General features: G+C 34.9%; 1 protein-coding gene across 2 annotated transcripts; it reads left to right on the plus strand.

The window, feature by feature from the left end:
- Window positions 1-3,529: 3,529 nt before the first annotated feature.
- Window positions 3,530-14,840, plus strand: RERGL (RERG like). 2 transcript variants are annotated; one of them, XM_004755745.3, is made up of 5 exons: window positions 3,531-3,736; window positions 5,015-5,071; window positions 10,555-10,628; window positions 11,716-11,864; window positions 14,227-14,840. In XM_004755745.3, exons 1-5 carry the CDS (start codon window positions 3,634-3,636, stop codon window positions 14,507-14,509), a joined length of 666 nt encoding a protein of 221 aa, XP_004755802.2. In that variant the 5' UTR covers window positions 3,531-3,633; the 3' UTR covers window positions 14,510-14,840. The 2 variants fall into 2 exon arrangements, with proteins under 2 accessions (XP_004755803.2, XP_004755802.2); XM_004755746.3 differs by lacking the exon at window positions 5,015-5,071 and having other exon boundaries at window positions 3,530-3,736.
- Window positions 14,841-15,090: the final 250 nt, after the last annotated feature.

Here is a 15,090-nt window from a genome sequence, read left to right on the forward strand (position 1 = left end):
AGGACTACCAGTTCTATGCTAAAATTAACAGACAAAATACTTTCTTCAGAGGAATATTAAGAGTAATAATTCTATAGGTATTTGTTATTTTTCTAATATTTGATTTAAAAAAATATATAACCTTAATAAAGTTAAGAAATCCCTCATATCTGGATTATAAAATATTTTGGTTTTTTTATTTACTTTTTAAATATTTTATTTATTATTTATTTATTTGAGAGAAAGCATCAGTGATTTGTTGGGGAGTGGAGGAGGAATAGAGGGAGAAGGACAAGCAGATTCTCTGCTGAGTGGGAGCCTGCCACAGGGCTGTATCCCTCAACCCTGAGATCATGACTGAGACAAAATCAAAAGGTCGACTTTTGGGGTTCCTGGGTGGCGCAGTCTGTTAAACAACCAGCTCTTGTTTTCAGTTCAGGTTATGATCCCAGGTTCATGATCCCACGGTTGTGAGATCAAGCCCCATGTTGAGCCCTATGTGGGAGAATCTTAGTTTGCTTGAGAGTCTGTCCCTCTCCCTCTGCTGCTCCCTGCCTCACATGGCAGCTCTCTATCTCTCAAAATAAATAAGTAAGTTAAAAAAAAAAAAAAAAAGAGTTGGATGCCTAACTGACTGGGCCACCCAGGCCTCTCTCTTTGTTTGTTTAAGTGGCTGTTAAATTCCATAAAATGCTTTAGGTTGCATATTATTCATATAGTTTTTCTCTTTTATCTTGGTGCAGTGTATTGGAAAATTCTACCAAATTTCCTATTGTTCAATCAGCTTGTCATTCTACTAGTTCATGACAATTGGCTCTTTAAATAACATTTCTGGATTTGATTTGCTAATATACTTAGGCCCTGGGAATCTATATTAATAAATAACGTTGTATTTATATGTATTTGTTTACTATTTGTACATGTGTACCATTCGTGTCTTGTTTAGATTATGATAGACACAGAAAATGAGATGGGAAGTAGCCCATCTTTTAAGGTTCTAGAGTAGAAGAATGGAACAAAGATATTCTCTTTCCTTAGAGCTTTTATTTAATCCACCCTTCTGAATCTGAAACAATTGGTGGAGAAACTCTGCATCTATTCTAACAGAAATTACAGGGAAATGAGATTAGCTGAGAAGGGCTGGTTAACCTGACCTCGGAAAAACAAAAATTAAACATTAATATTATAGAATTAATTAACACCTGATGTGTAATTAGCTCCTTATTTTTTTATTTTAATGTCCATCACCTATGACCAGAATCTACAAGTATTTTGTTCACGAAAATGTTTTTAGCACTAAAAATAAGTCAAGTCCATATTAGACACTCAATGTTATTTTCATTCAATAAATGAATAAAGTAATAAACTAATATTGTTTTGGTTGTGAATAAATATATATTTAGGGAAAAGGGAGAGGATTCTCGGTAGTATAAGTAATATGTCTATCAAAATATTAATATTTTAGCACACTTTACCTGAGGCCACAAACATATATAGACATTCTGTTTCTTAGAAAAGTATGTACATAGTTATATTCTCTCTACTCTGGTTTATAACTTCACTCTCCTCCAACAATAGGCTGCTTTTTGGGTCAGATTATTTTTGGAATTCAGTAAAAGTGGAAAGGAGGAGGATATGGTGTAAGAATGGAGGTATTTTGATAACCATCTATATAGTGTTTTCAATATCATGCGTACCATGAAGTTAGTAAGTTTTTCCTTCCTATCCGTAGATACACTAAACTTCCTAAAGGCAGTGATCAGAACTTTCTTAAGAAGATAAGAATAGAATGTCTCCAAATAGAGGGGGAAACACCCAGTTCCATAGTATAATAAATCATCTGGTAAACTTCCTTTTTAAAAAAAGATTTTATTTATTTTTTTTTTGAGAGAGAGCGAGCATGAGCCAGGGGCAAGGGGAGGTGTGGAAGGAGAGGGAGAAGCAGGCTTCCCTCTGAGCAGGGAGCTGGATGGGGGATTTGATCCCAGGATCCTGGGATCATGACCTGAGCCAAAGGCAAACGCTTAACCTATTGAGCCATCCAGATGCCCTGGTAAACTTTTAATTTTTTAATAAAAAATAATTACTTGTTTCTTTTAAGATAGGTGCGTGGGTTAAAGAGAACATAGCTCATTTAAAATTTTTTTTATACTTTGTAATGAAATGAAAATTTTGTTTCAGCTGTTACTTTGTTGATCTCACAATTTGCCATTTGCCATACATTCTTTTACCTTTTTTTTTCCTTTACAGAATATATTTCTTCTTTTGGAATAGATACATCTCCCTAATCCCCAATCACTCTTTCTTTCTTCTGCTGGATTTCAAGCTTCTGCTTATGTTTCAAGCTTTATCTACTTTTTGAAGTCCTTTCCATCCACTGCACAGTTTACCCCAGCCTTTGGTTAGAGCCCTATTTTAGCCATGATCATGTTTATTATAATTATAATTGTTTCATTTTTCATCATAGTATACTGTAGCTTCATTAAGGCCAAAAGTTCTTTATAATTGTTGACCTTGTAAACCCAACATAACTTCAATAAAAAGTGGCAGTTACTCAACATTTGTTAAATAAATGCATTTAAAAAAATCATGTTATATACCTGTGATCAACCCAGCTTAGAAATGGAACTCCTTTACTGGGGCCTCAAACTTGAGTAGATAAGATTGAATTCTTGTATTTGTTGCTGTACTTATTTCTCAACCATCCAATTCATACATATACAAATGGGGAAAGAGAAAGGGAAGAAAATAATACAGGGATTTGTGGTAGGGAAAAGTGGTTAAAAGTATGAAAGACCCATCATTTTGCGTATTAAATTTATCTCGTTAGGTCATAGCACGAGTAAAGTATATCACAATACCCCTTCCAAATCTTATTCCTTTTTTTGAATTTCTGTTCTTCCTAATTATTAAGTACTCTAGAAGGAAATGTAGGTTTCTGTGTATTGCTTTTTAAGCAAAATGAAGCTGCTTGGTTTATTTTTTTTTCCTCCAAAAACTCACTGTTGTCTATTGGTATAGAATTTAAAAAAGAGAGAGGAATTGTTTATCAGGAAAGACAATGTAAAACCCTTTGTGTCCACATATCTCATTCAGAGCCTCACATGACTCCCATGAGCCCCAAAACACGGGCTGGATGTTTGTGTGCCCTGCTGTTAACCCTAAACTAATACATTTGAGGTAGCCATCCTCTTCCTTCTCTCATTTATTTTCATGACTGAGTGAACTTACTCCCCTTGTCTTTCACAGAAGAAGCTCAAGAAGCTGTAGGCTCACGTATTAATAGAAAAATCAAAACTGATCCAATCTAAGTAGATTTACAGGAATGTATACTCATCATCTAAAAGCTTTCTTAATGAAATCATTTTTCTACATCCTAAGGAAAGGAAGATTCTGTGTACATAAAAATAGAGGATTGGGAGCTAAGCTTTCTTAGCTTAGTCTAGAAATTCTTAACTATTGACTTAAGAAGACTTTAAGTCTAAACAGTAACTGCAGTGTTGTTTTTTTTTTTTTTTTTTCCTTAGCTAAAAAATGTTTAAAAAGACTCCAGGAAAACATTTTTTAAAGTTATTATTGGATGATAGGACTATGGGGCGGAGTTGGCCTTAGAGAAATGATAGCAGCATTAATAAAAAGTACTTTAAAAAGCGCATGCTGGACTCAAGTCAGTATAGCTCCAGAAGACAGGAGCAGGAAGACAAGATGAATGATGTGAAACTTGCTGTCTTGGGTGGTGAAGGAACAGGCAAATCTGGTGAGTGGTGTTGTTTCCTATGGCATCATGGTTCAGAGAGGAGAAAGAGAAAGAAATATATGGACCTAATAGATAGATACAGCTATATAATTATGCATATTACTTTTCATTAGGAATTTTCATTTTTATGAGTAAATAATACAATTAACTGTGTATTTATAGAATTTATAGGCAGTTTGAGAAAGATATGTGTTAATTTATACCTTTTTAAAATTCACAGGTATAATAGTAAATCCCTCCATCACTGTCCCCCTACTTGTCACTCCACCATACATGGCCCTCACATCCACTAGTAGCCAGACAATGGTCTTGAACTGATTCTTCTGCTCTGAGACTAAGGGTGGAGGAAAGTTCATGGAGATCTGTGGATTTTTGAGAAGATTTTTAATTAATTAATTAATTAAAGAGAGAGCATGAGCAGAGGGAGGGGCAGAGGGAGAAGGAAAGAGTTAAGCAGACTCTGCTGTGCGTGGAGCCTGGCTCCAGGCTCGATCCCAGGAGCCCGGTTCATGACCTGAGCTGAAGTCGGATGCTTAACAAACTGAGCCCCCCAGGCATTTACTGTTGTCCAGTGGCTTGAATTATTTTTTAAATTCAACATTATTAGAGTGAAAAAACTAAGGATGGGCATGGCTTTATAGATGCCTGGGGACTGAGCAACAGGTACCCTGTCTTTGGGAGCCCTGGATTTGTTTTATTTCACTGGATTTCGTTTTTGTTCCATCATGATGGTCAGGACACCACCAACAGAGCTACCTGAACTTCCTGAGCCATACACCTGGCCAGACCCAGGAGCAGGAACAAGATGAACTGACACTAGAGGTCCTTTTCTGGGTGTCCTGGAGTTTGAAGTCCCAGTATCTTCACAACCAGCCATAAATGCTTGGTCTTGTCTTTGTCACTATTAGCACGCAGCATCTTGGAGCCAGATTTAATCCAATCAAGAATATAAAGAGATGTTATAGTTCTTGAGTCTCAAACTTAATGAGAACTCTGTCTCTCTTACATAAAGTAAGCTGCTTTACCTGTTCGCATTCATAAATTAATTACATAGTGTTTTGAATTGGCAGATCACTTTCTTTCTAGTCTTTTAATCTTTATGGTTGTACAGTGAAAATCTTGCTGACTATTATTTAGACTAGAATTTAATAAAGCTTTAAGGTATGCATTAATGCTTGGTAATTTTTGAGCTGAAAGATAAAACCTTATGTACATAGCTAAGTTGTCTGTGCCCTAAAACAGAAAAAAACCCCTAAGTCCAGCATGTTTGTTTTGCAGCCCTCACAGTAAGGTTTCTTACCAAGCGATTCATTGGAGAATATGCCTCTAATTTTGGTAAGTTACCACTCAAGACTTTTTTTCACCTTTAAAATGTCAGCATTTTAATTAAACCGCAATTAAGATCACTGAAGCATTTTGATAGAATTTTCCATTGTTGCAATTTTATGCAACATATTTATACAGGTTCTGGTTGGAAATGCCAAAATAGGTACTTGAATTGAATGTTCTTATATGATAAAATTCACCCAACTGGATGTTAAGTGAGATGGATTAGAAAGGCTGTTTGTTTCAGGCTAGAACTAGAAGAACATTGAAACTGAGATTCCCCTCCCCCAATATTGTAAAGCCTGTGAGTATGAATAATTTTGTAAACTATAAAACAGTTCTGAAATTAAATAAACATCTGTTGAAAGATAAGGACAAATTAATTATAAAAGTACTAGAACTACAAAAAAAAGCTTATTTTAATTGTAAAACTGTGTGAAAATAACAGGAAAATTATGCCTTGATTAAAGATCATATCATAATTATGTAGGTGGCTTATCTAAGTTTCAGAGAAATTCAAAACAGGTGCCAGAACACCTTAATATAATCTTAGAAGCATTTTACTAACTCTGCTCTAAATTCATTTTGATCAGAATTAGCATGACATATGGGAAATACCACAGTGGGGCATTAATAAAAGTGAGGAATTTTGCCAGAGTTTGAGTATATTTTTGGCTCAGCAATTAATCAATATAATGATACTAATATCTCACCCGACTTAAGGCATGAGGGAAAAGTGTTTTTGCGTTTTAAACAAGAACAACAGATTTATTAAAAACAAACAAACATGAGAATTGGGAAAAAGGGATGGGACGCCTGGGTGGCTCAGTGCGTTAAACCTCTGCCTTCGGCTCAGGTCATGATCTCAGGGTCCTGGGATCGAGCCCCATATGGGGCTCTCTGGTCAGCAGGGAGCCTGCTCCCCACCCCCGCCTCCCCTGGCCTGCCTCTCTGCCTACTTGTGATCTCTCTCTCTGTGTCAAATAAAGAAATAAAATCTTAAAAAAAAAAAAAGAGTTAGGAAAAAAGAGAATGATTTTGATTTTTTGTTTAATAATTCCTCGAGTATTAGGAAGTTATCATTGCAAGTGTATTTTTCCATGAGAAATAATTCCCTCCACTAAAAAATATTTTTTAGTGCCTCCATTCATGAGGTAACATTTCTAGAGAATTTTAAAAATAACTTTAAAGTATTGTATTGCTTTCTACATGTATCTAAGATACTATTTCAGTAATAAAACATTGTGAATATGTTAGGGAAAGTGCTTGGAAAATGATTTAAAAAGAAATACATAGAAAGAGAAATTCCTATTGTTTCATTTCTCAGGTCAAAAACCTCAGTCAATATAACACAAAATAGGGTGTTATATTGAGTGGCTCAGTGGGTTAAAGTCTCTGCCTTCAGCTCAGGTCATGATTTCAGGGTCCTGGGTTTGAGCCCTGCATCGGGCTTCCTGGTCAGCAGGGAGCCTGCTTCCCCCTCTTTCTCTGCCTGCCTCCCTGCCTACTTGTGATTTCTCTCTCTCTGTCAAATAAGTAAATAAAATATTAAAAAAAAAATATATATATATATATATATATCTCACAAAGTAGGAGTCAGGCATGAAAAAATGTTCCAGAAAACAAAACAAAGCAAAATATAACATAAATAAAACCACACCTAAAAATAACAGCAGCAACAACAAAATGTCCCATTAATCTTTAATAAGATAAAGGTATGTAAACAAATGAAGTATATACAATTTTGGCTGGTACATTTTCATTAAAAAAAATAAGACTTTGAGACATTTTGAAAAGGTAATCAGATGAGCAAAAGGTTATTCTTGCATAAGGACAAAACAGAAAAAATGACCTCATCTTGTAAGTGAAGACCAGAAGGGAAAAATAATAAAATTCTAAAAAGTTAAGAGTTTGTAACCCCTGCTGGCAGTTTTTGAATTGAGAGTAGATGTTTTTAAATTTCTAGAAGGAACTTTTATGGTTCACAGTCAGTAGTAAACCTATGAAGTTAAAAGGAACTGAAAATGTACTTAAAGGTTTAATTAAACTATAACAGATTTTATTAAATGTAGCCTAGAAGGATTTTAATATTCATCCCTAACCCACTTAAGTTAGTTTCCCAAATGCTTGCTACATTTTTTAAACTATGGGTTACATTGCCAGAGTGGGACACGATTTTTGTCAGTGTACCATTTTGAAGAGAAGTAAGTCTTAAATTAAACCCTGGAGGAAAAGTTACAGAAAGGTAGTCCCTTGTTCATTTAACAAATATTTATTGAGCACCTACCATGTCCCAGTTACTCTTCTAGGTAGAGAAGCTATAGCAGAGAACAAAAAAAAGACAATTATCTAAGCCTCCATAATATTTAGATTCCAGAAGGGAGGGTCAATTTAAAAAATTAAGTTATGTCACATGATAAATGCTATGAAGAAAAAGAAAACAGCATGGGGGACTGGCACTAGTATGGTATGTGGCCATTTAAAATTGGGTAGTTAGGGTAGACTTCTCTGAGAAGGTGACACTTGGACAGAGACATAAAGGTGGTGAAAACTGAGCCATGAAGATATCTGTGGGGTTATGTGCAGGCAGGAGGAACAATTATCAAAATTCTGAGGCAGGAAATTTCTGAAAAAGTTGAGGTATGGTATGGAAGATGGTGTAGCTTAGGTGCAAAAAATTCAAGAGAAATAGCCAGAGAAGTCGTGGGGGACTAGACAATGAGGGCCATTCTTTGCCATTTTAAAGGCTTTGCTTTATCCAAGAGAGATTTGGAGAGAGTTGATCAGACAAGTGATATGATTTGGGTACAAGGTTCCCTTTTGCTCCCATGTTGAGAATAGAGTAAGCATGAGAAGGGAATTGAGAGGGGTAAAGCAGAGAGATGAAATAGGAGGGGTTTTGTAATAATCTAAACAAAATATAATGATATTCTAACAATAGAGATGATGAGAACAGAAAAATTCAAAATAGACTTTAAAGATAGGATAAAAAGGAATTTTTTAAAATTTTTTATTTTTTATAAACATATATTTTTATCCCCAGGGGTACAGGTCTGTGAATCACCAGGTTTACACACTTCACAGCACTCACCAAAGCACATACCCTCCCCAATGTCCATAATCCCACCCCCTTCTCCCAAATCCCCCTCCCCCCAGCAACCCTCAGTTTGTTTTGTGAGATTAAGAGTCACTTATGGTTTGTCTCCCTCCCAATCCCATCTTGTTTCATTTATTCTTCTCCTACCCACTTAAGACCCCATGTTGCATCACCACTTCCTCATATCAGGGAGATCATATGATAGTTGTCTTTCTCTGCTTGACTTATTTCACTAAGCATGATACGCTCTAGTTCCATCCATGTTGTCGCAAATGGCAAGATTTCATTTCTTTTGATGGCTGCATAGTATTCCATTGTGTATATATACCACATTTTCTTGATCCATTCATCTGTTGATGGACATCTAGGTTCTTTCCATAGTTTGGCTATTGTGGACATTGCTGCTATAAACATTCGTGTGCACGTGCCCCTTTGGATCACTACGTTTGTATCTTTAGGGTAAATACCCAATAGTGCAATTGCTGGGTCATAGGGCAGTTGTATTTTCAACATTTTGAGGAACCTCCATGCTGTTGTCCAGGGTGGCTGCACCAGCTTGCATTCCCACCAACAGTGTAGGAGGGTTCCCCTTTCTCTACATCCTCGCCAGCATCTGTCATTTCCTGACTTGTTGATTTTAGCCATTCTGACTGGTGTGAGGTGATATCTCATTGTGGTTTTGATTTGTATTTCCCTGATGCCGAGTGATATGGAGCACTTTTTCATGTGTCTGTTCGCCATCTGGATGTCTTCTTTGCAGAAATGTCTGTTCATGTCTTCTGCCCATTTCTTGATTGGATTATTTGTTCTTTGGGTGTTGAGTTTGCTAAGTTCTTTATAGATTCTGGACACTAGTCCTTTATCTGATATGTCGTTTGCAAATATCTTCTCCCATTCTGTCAGTTGTCTTTTGATTTTGTTAACTGTTTCCTTTGCTGTGCAAAAGCTTTTGATCTTGATGAAATCCCAATAGTTCATTTTTGCCCTTGCTTCCCTTGCCTTTGGTGTTGTTCCTAGGAAGATGTTGCTGCGGCTGAGGTCAAAGAGGTTGCTGCCTGTGTTCTCCTCAAGGATTTTGATGGATTCCTTTCGCACAATGAGGTCCTTCATCCATTTTGAGTCTATTTTTTGTGTGGTGTAAGGAAATGGTCCAATTTCATTTTAAAAAGGAATTTTTAATAGGATAAATATGGAAGGTAATATAAAGACAGGATCAAGGGTGACTTAAAACTTTTAACCCGATCAGCTGGAGTTATGGATATGTCATTTAATGAATGGAAAACTGTAGAAGATACAGTCTTTTTTTTTTTTTTTTTTTTTTTTTTTTTTTTTTTTTTAGAAGATACAGTCTTTTTAGGGAGAGCTGAGATTCATTTTTGAGTGTTTCAGGTTGAGATGTCTGTTTGGTGTTTAAAGGGAGATGTGCAATTGCAGGAGTTGTTTGTATCTGAAGTTCAAGGAAGTGGTCTAGGTACCGATATAAATTGGGTTCCTTAGCAAAAATTGTTCTATAGAACTCTGAATGAGATTAGCAAGGGAGTCTAGATAGCGAAGAGATCCATAAACTGGACACATGTTTGGAGAGGGAGAAGATATGTTGGGGAAAAATAAAAAAGATTAATACCGATCAACAAGGAACAAAGAAAAAAAAACAGGGAGATATGTTGCTTTGAAAACCATGTGAAGGAAACCTTTTAAAGAGGCAGGAGTGATTGACTGTATTAATGCTAGTAGGGCACGTAAGATCAAGATATAGAATTACCCATTGAATCTAAAACCATAACTTTGATAAGAGCAGTTTTAGTTAAGTTATTGGAGCTAAAGCCTGATTGGAATAACTGAAAGAACTTGGGGGAGAGAAATTGGACACAGGGTGGGGGGGCTGGATATGTAACTAAAAGGCCAACAGAGAAATAGGGCAATTGTTGAAGAGATTGGGTGTTCTAAAGGATTGTTGTTAGAAATTCAGCTGTTAATAATGATGTAGTAAAGAAAAATTTATGATGCAGAAGAAAGAGGTAAAATTGGTGGGGTCATATCTTTCAGTAGATCAGAGTAATTGGTAACTAGTGTATAATGAATGCATTGACCTTAGATAGAAACACAGATAACTCATAAGCACAATAGCATGTAGTTGAAAAGATATGGTGGTGAAGTTTATTTGTAAGAAATATATATATATGTACACAAACACATATGTATATACACATATATATGAACAAATAAAACAAATACATGTATTTGACCACTAACATTTAAAAAAAAGCCACTGTACTATTCTATTAGAAGATAACCAATTGCATTTGCAAGATTGTGATTCAAATATGAGTTCCTTTTTTTTTTTTTTTATTCTGGAGTATTTCCATACTGCAACAAATATATGCATATTTTGCAGAATCTATCTATAGCAAGCATTTGTATTTGGAAGGGAAGCAACTGAATCTAGAAATATACGATCCTTGTTCTCAAGTAAGTAAAACAAAATATGCTTTTATTTTATTTTTTCAATCATGATTTGAAGAGGATTGGAGAAGAGTTAGTGAAAATAAAGTTGCCAATCTTAAAACTGAAATTTATTCTCAATTTTAATTAAAGTTTTAAGAGATTATTTTTAATATTATAAATTCCATTATCTAGCTTCTCTGTAAAGTTTTGACAAAAATTACCATAGTACAAATATCTTTCAAATAGCGATATCAGACTGCATTTATATTTCTAGGATTTCACAATATAGCTATTAGAAGTTAATAGTTTAGGGGCGCTTGGGTGGCTCAGTTGGTCAAGCATCCGCCTTCGGCTCAGGTCATAATCCCATGGTCCTGGGCTTCGGCTGCCTGCTCAGCGGGAGCATCTGCCTTAGGCTCAGGTCCTGGTCCCAGGGTCCTGGAATCTAACCCTACATCAGGTTCCCTGCTCAGCAGGAGGCCTGCTTATCCCTCTCCCACCCCCTGCTTGTGTACCTTCTCTCGCTGTGTCTCTCTGTCAAATAAATAAAATCTTTAAAAAATATATAAAAAAAATAAATAAAAAAAACAACTCCAGGACACAGATTCATTTAGTTATGTAAAACATCCCTTTAATGTTCTTAGCTAGACCTTACCGGTTTTTTTTTTTTTTCCTCTGATTTAAATCTAGTATCAAAAATCAGTAGATAACCCCTTTGCTAATACTGATAGAAAATATTTTCTCGTTTCAAAATGATATTCTAACAATATCAATATTAACGATATTAACAATATTAATTCAAAGGGCACTTATTACAGCTTATCCAACTTTCAAAAAATTTAAGATATTTTCTTAAAGAAAAGTTGCACATGAGATAGATAATAAAACCTTATTGTACTTTCTCTTTATTTTAAGCATTTAGTCACTTTTAATTAAAGAAAGGGTGATAAGGAAGAGAGAATGAAGGAAACTACAGTTTAGAAAATATCATCAGTCTTTGGCTTATTAATGTCTCTTTTAGGTGAAATGGGCTTTCCATTAATTAATTGTCTAAGGTGTAAAATGCAGGTGGACTGTACTACCAGTTTCAATGTGCTTGATTTGTTTTCAGCCACAGAAAGCAAAATTTTCCCTCACAAGTGAGCTGCACTGGGCAGATGGGTTTGTTATTGTGTATGACATCAGTGACAGGTCCTCATTTGCTTTTGCAAAAGCACTGATCTACAGAATTCGGGAGCCACAAACTAGTCATTGTAAAAGGTAAGATATTCTTCATTCCTCTCTCCTTTCTTTTGAGTAAATCATCGTATAGCTATAAGCATCATTAGGAAGAGTTTAATACAGCCTTCCAATTACAAAATTTAACAGCCCTGAACAATTCACCTTCCATTCCACAGGAGTTACACATGTAGTAAAAGGAATAAGATGAGAATACTTTATATCCTGGCTGACATAAACAGTTACTTGCTCTGAGTAAATGGCTATTTTACAAGACAGATTCTATTGTTAACATGACACTCACTTGCAAAACCCTGGGCCTCTGTATACAAGACAGTTCACTTTGCAACCTTTTCTTTTCATTCCCACAGAAATGTTAAGGATACTAAATAAATCCAAATTTATTACATTTGGCATCCAATTCCTAGTCATTGGGTTGTTCAATCTATCAAAGCAAAATAGACTGAAGAGTCAAACCATTATAATTTCTAAGTGTGAGAATACATTTTTCTTTCACCTCCTAAAATAAAGAGCTGATCAATGATTTCCCATTGTAATTGTTTTGACACAAGTAGCTTGAAGGAAGACAGAACTGTCTCTTAAACCCTTCTTGTATTAGTAGGTGTAAGTTTAACCATATGAATTTCCCACTTAGCTTTCCTTATTTTTTGTTTTAGCCTTTTGCATTTAAAATATTGATGTTTGTTCAAGATGCTGCTACAATAGATTCTTTGTGCTCTGGATCAGATTTGCCCTGAGAGTCTGAAATGACATTCTAATCTGAGAATCAATAAACACAGTATTAGTTCTGAAAATGTGTATATGTGTTTTATATCTATTTTAATGCCCCCTATCAAGAAAACATGGATAATAATTGATCAAGGGTATTTCCTGGAGTCAATCAGCATATATTCTTGTTTATATCTGATTGACCTTAGGAAAACCACTTTAATCTCTAGACATAATTTTTCTGATTATAAAACTGGTAGAAACATGGTAAAGAAAAGGATGTGATTTTACTAACATACCTCACAGCTCTGATTTCCTTTAATAATACAGATTTTTTTGAACTCCATTGTCTTAAACATTAAATACCTCATTTAAGTAGCATGATTTAGATAAGTTATAGTAATAAACTTCTTTTGCTATTCCTCCAAATCAAAAGAATCACTTAAGAATAATCAAAAATATAAAAGTGAAAACACCTATACTTGATACTTTCCAGGCAATTTTATTAATGTACTAAGTATTTTTCAGCATTTCCGGTTCTCAGTCTGTAGATAGACTAGAATAGCAAAATATGTTACATTTTTTTTGTTAATTGCATCTGATATTTGTGACTCAGTCTTCAAAATATTTCACTTACTCTTTCCCATTAATCCTTTACCATAATTTTCTGAATTACACAGAAAAAGATATTAATACTCTGAAAAGTCTACATACTGTGCTTTTTTTTCCCCTCACCACTCACATCATCATGTGAATAAAGCCAGCTTTGAGCAGAATATAAAGACAGTATCTCTTCAGATAGAGCTGAATACTGCATTTGTCCATACTTCCCCTCAAGTGGATAACTTGGCAGAGTTCCATGGCATTTGAGGACTAGTTGTCTTACTATAGCCTTCAAATGAAATTCTGTTTTAGAAATGTGTCACTATAACCAAGGAGAATACATTGATATTTGCTGAAGATATTATCTTAACAAAGAAATGTATTGCTTAAATAAATAGAAAAATTCTACAAAGTCCTGAGACCATAACATTTTTCTCTAGAGTATGGTATAATGGATATTAACAAAGAACAAACAGCAATGAGTATTGAGTAGTATTTTCTCTGGGGAAATCATATCTAAATTGTTAAATTACAGTAATTATTCAGCAAAGAGACATTAGTTAGTCCTTCTCTTTCAATTGATAAGGAAATGAAAAATAATACTTGGTAAGCATCTTTTGTTGCCTGTCACCGTGCTAGGTATTTTTACATCCATCATTTAATTTAATCTCTATGAGAATTCTGTGTAATGAGTGTTATTTTACCATTGTTTTACATATAGGAAAATTGAAAGTGGGAAGAGTAACAATCATGCCTTATTAGTAAACAGATCCATAATTCAAGAATAGGTTTATATCAGTGCAGATACTATGCTTTAAGAGTCTTGCCGCTTCTGTGTCACACACTACGTTCTATCTAAAATAATTTTTGCAAGTAAGTGGGGATATGTGTCATTGACATATATAAGACTGTATGGAACACAAACTCATGTGTGCGTGTGCACACACACACACACTATCTATCTATATGGGGTTTTTTTTTTTTTTTTTGGTCCGTAATTCATTTTGATATACACTTAATGAGAAAAAAAAGATGCAAAATAATCTTGCCAGAATTGTGTTCTGTATTTCAGAGCTGTGGAATCAGCCGTGCTTTTGGTTGGTAACAAGCAAGATCTCTGTCATGTACGAGAGGTTGGCTGGGAAGAAGGGCAGAAGCTGGCATTGGATAACCGATGCCAGTTCTGTGAATTGTCTGCAGCAGAGCAGTCTCTGGAGGTAGAAATGATGTTTATCAGGATTATCAAGGACATCCTGACAAACTTCAAACTCAAAGAAAAGAGAAGACCCAGTGGATCTAAATCAATGGCTAAATTGATCAATAATGTATTTGGAAAGAGACGGAAATCTGTTTAGCAGATGTGTTATCCTAGGGGATTTATTATATCAGAGAGTTTCAAATATTCACATGATCATGAAATTTATCCTTTGTATGCAGGTTTTTTTTTTTTTTTAAATAATTCTCTTAGAGAAGTGAAATGGCCGAACATAAGCCATAGCTTTGTTTTCAGATACACAGTTTGCCTTTTTGGTTGTTTGTGTCTATATACTCTGCTTCACATGAAACCTTTTTCTCTATGACACAGAATAGCATTCGCTATAACTTATTGATGCATTGCTATCCGATTTGCCTTGCCAAATAAACTCTGCTTAATAATGTTATTAAACTACCATTCCAGAGGCCTCAGTTGACCTTTATTTTATTTATTTCTTTTGAATGAAGTATGTAATTATATTTCATATAGTTAATGTGTTATAGTGCTGAACTTATAAATTTGTAGAAGTTCACAATTTAGTAGAAATGCATGAATTTAATTTTGAAAATGCCTTTATAGGAATTCAGTGAGTCCTTGATATTGCTTACATCTGGATATTACTTACTACCCATACTACTTATTTTGCCTATAGCTTAGGCCTTGAAGATTTAAATTCCTTGC

The sequence above is a fragment of the Mustela putorius genome, unplaced genomic scaffold (genome assembly GCF_011764305.1).
Source record: "Mustela putorius furo isolate JIRA1106 unplaced genomic scaffold, ASM1176430v1.1 tig00537227_pilon_pilon_pilon, whole genome shotgun sequence".
NCBI classification, from domain to species: Eukaryota; Metazoa; Chordata; class Mammalia; order Carnivora; family Mustelidae; genus Mustela; species Mustela putorius.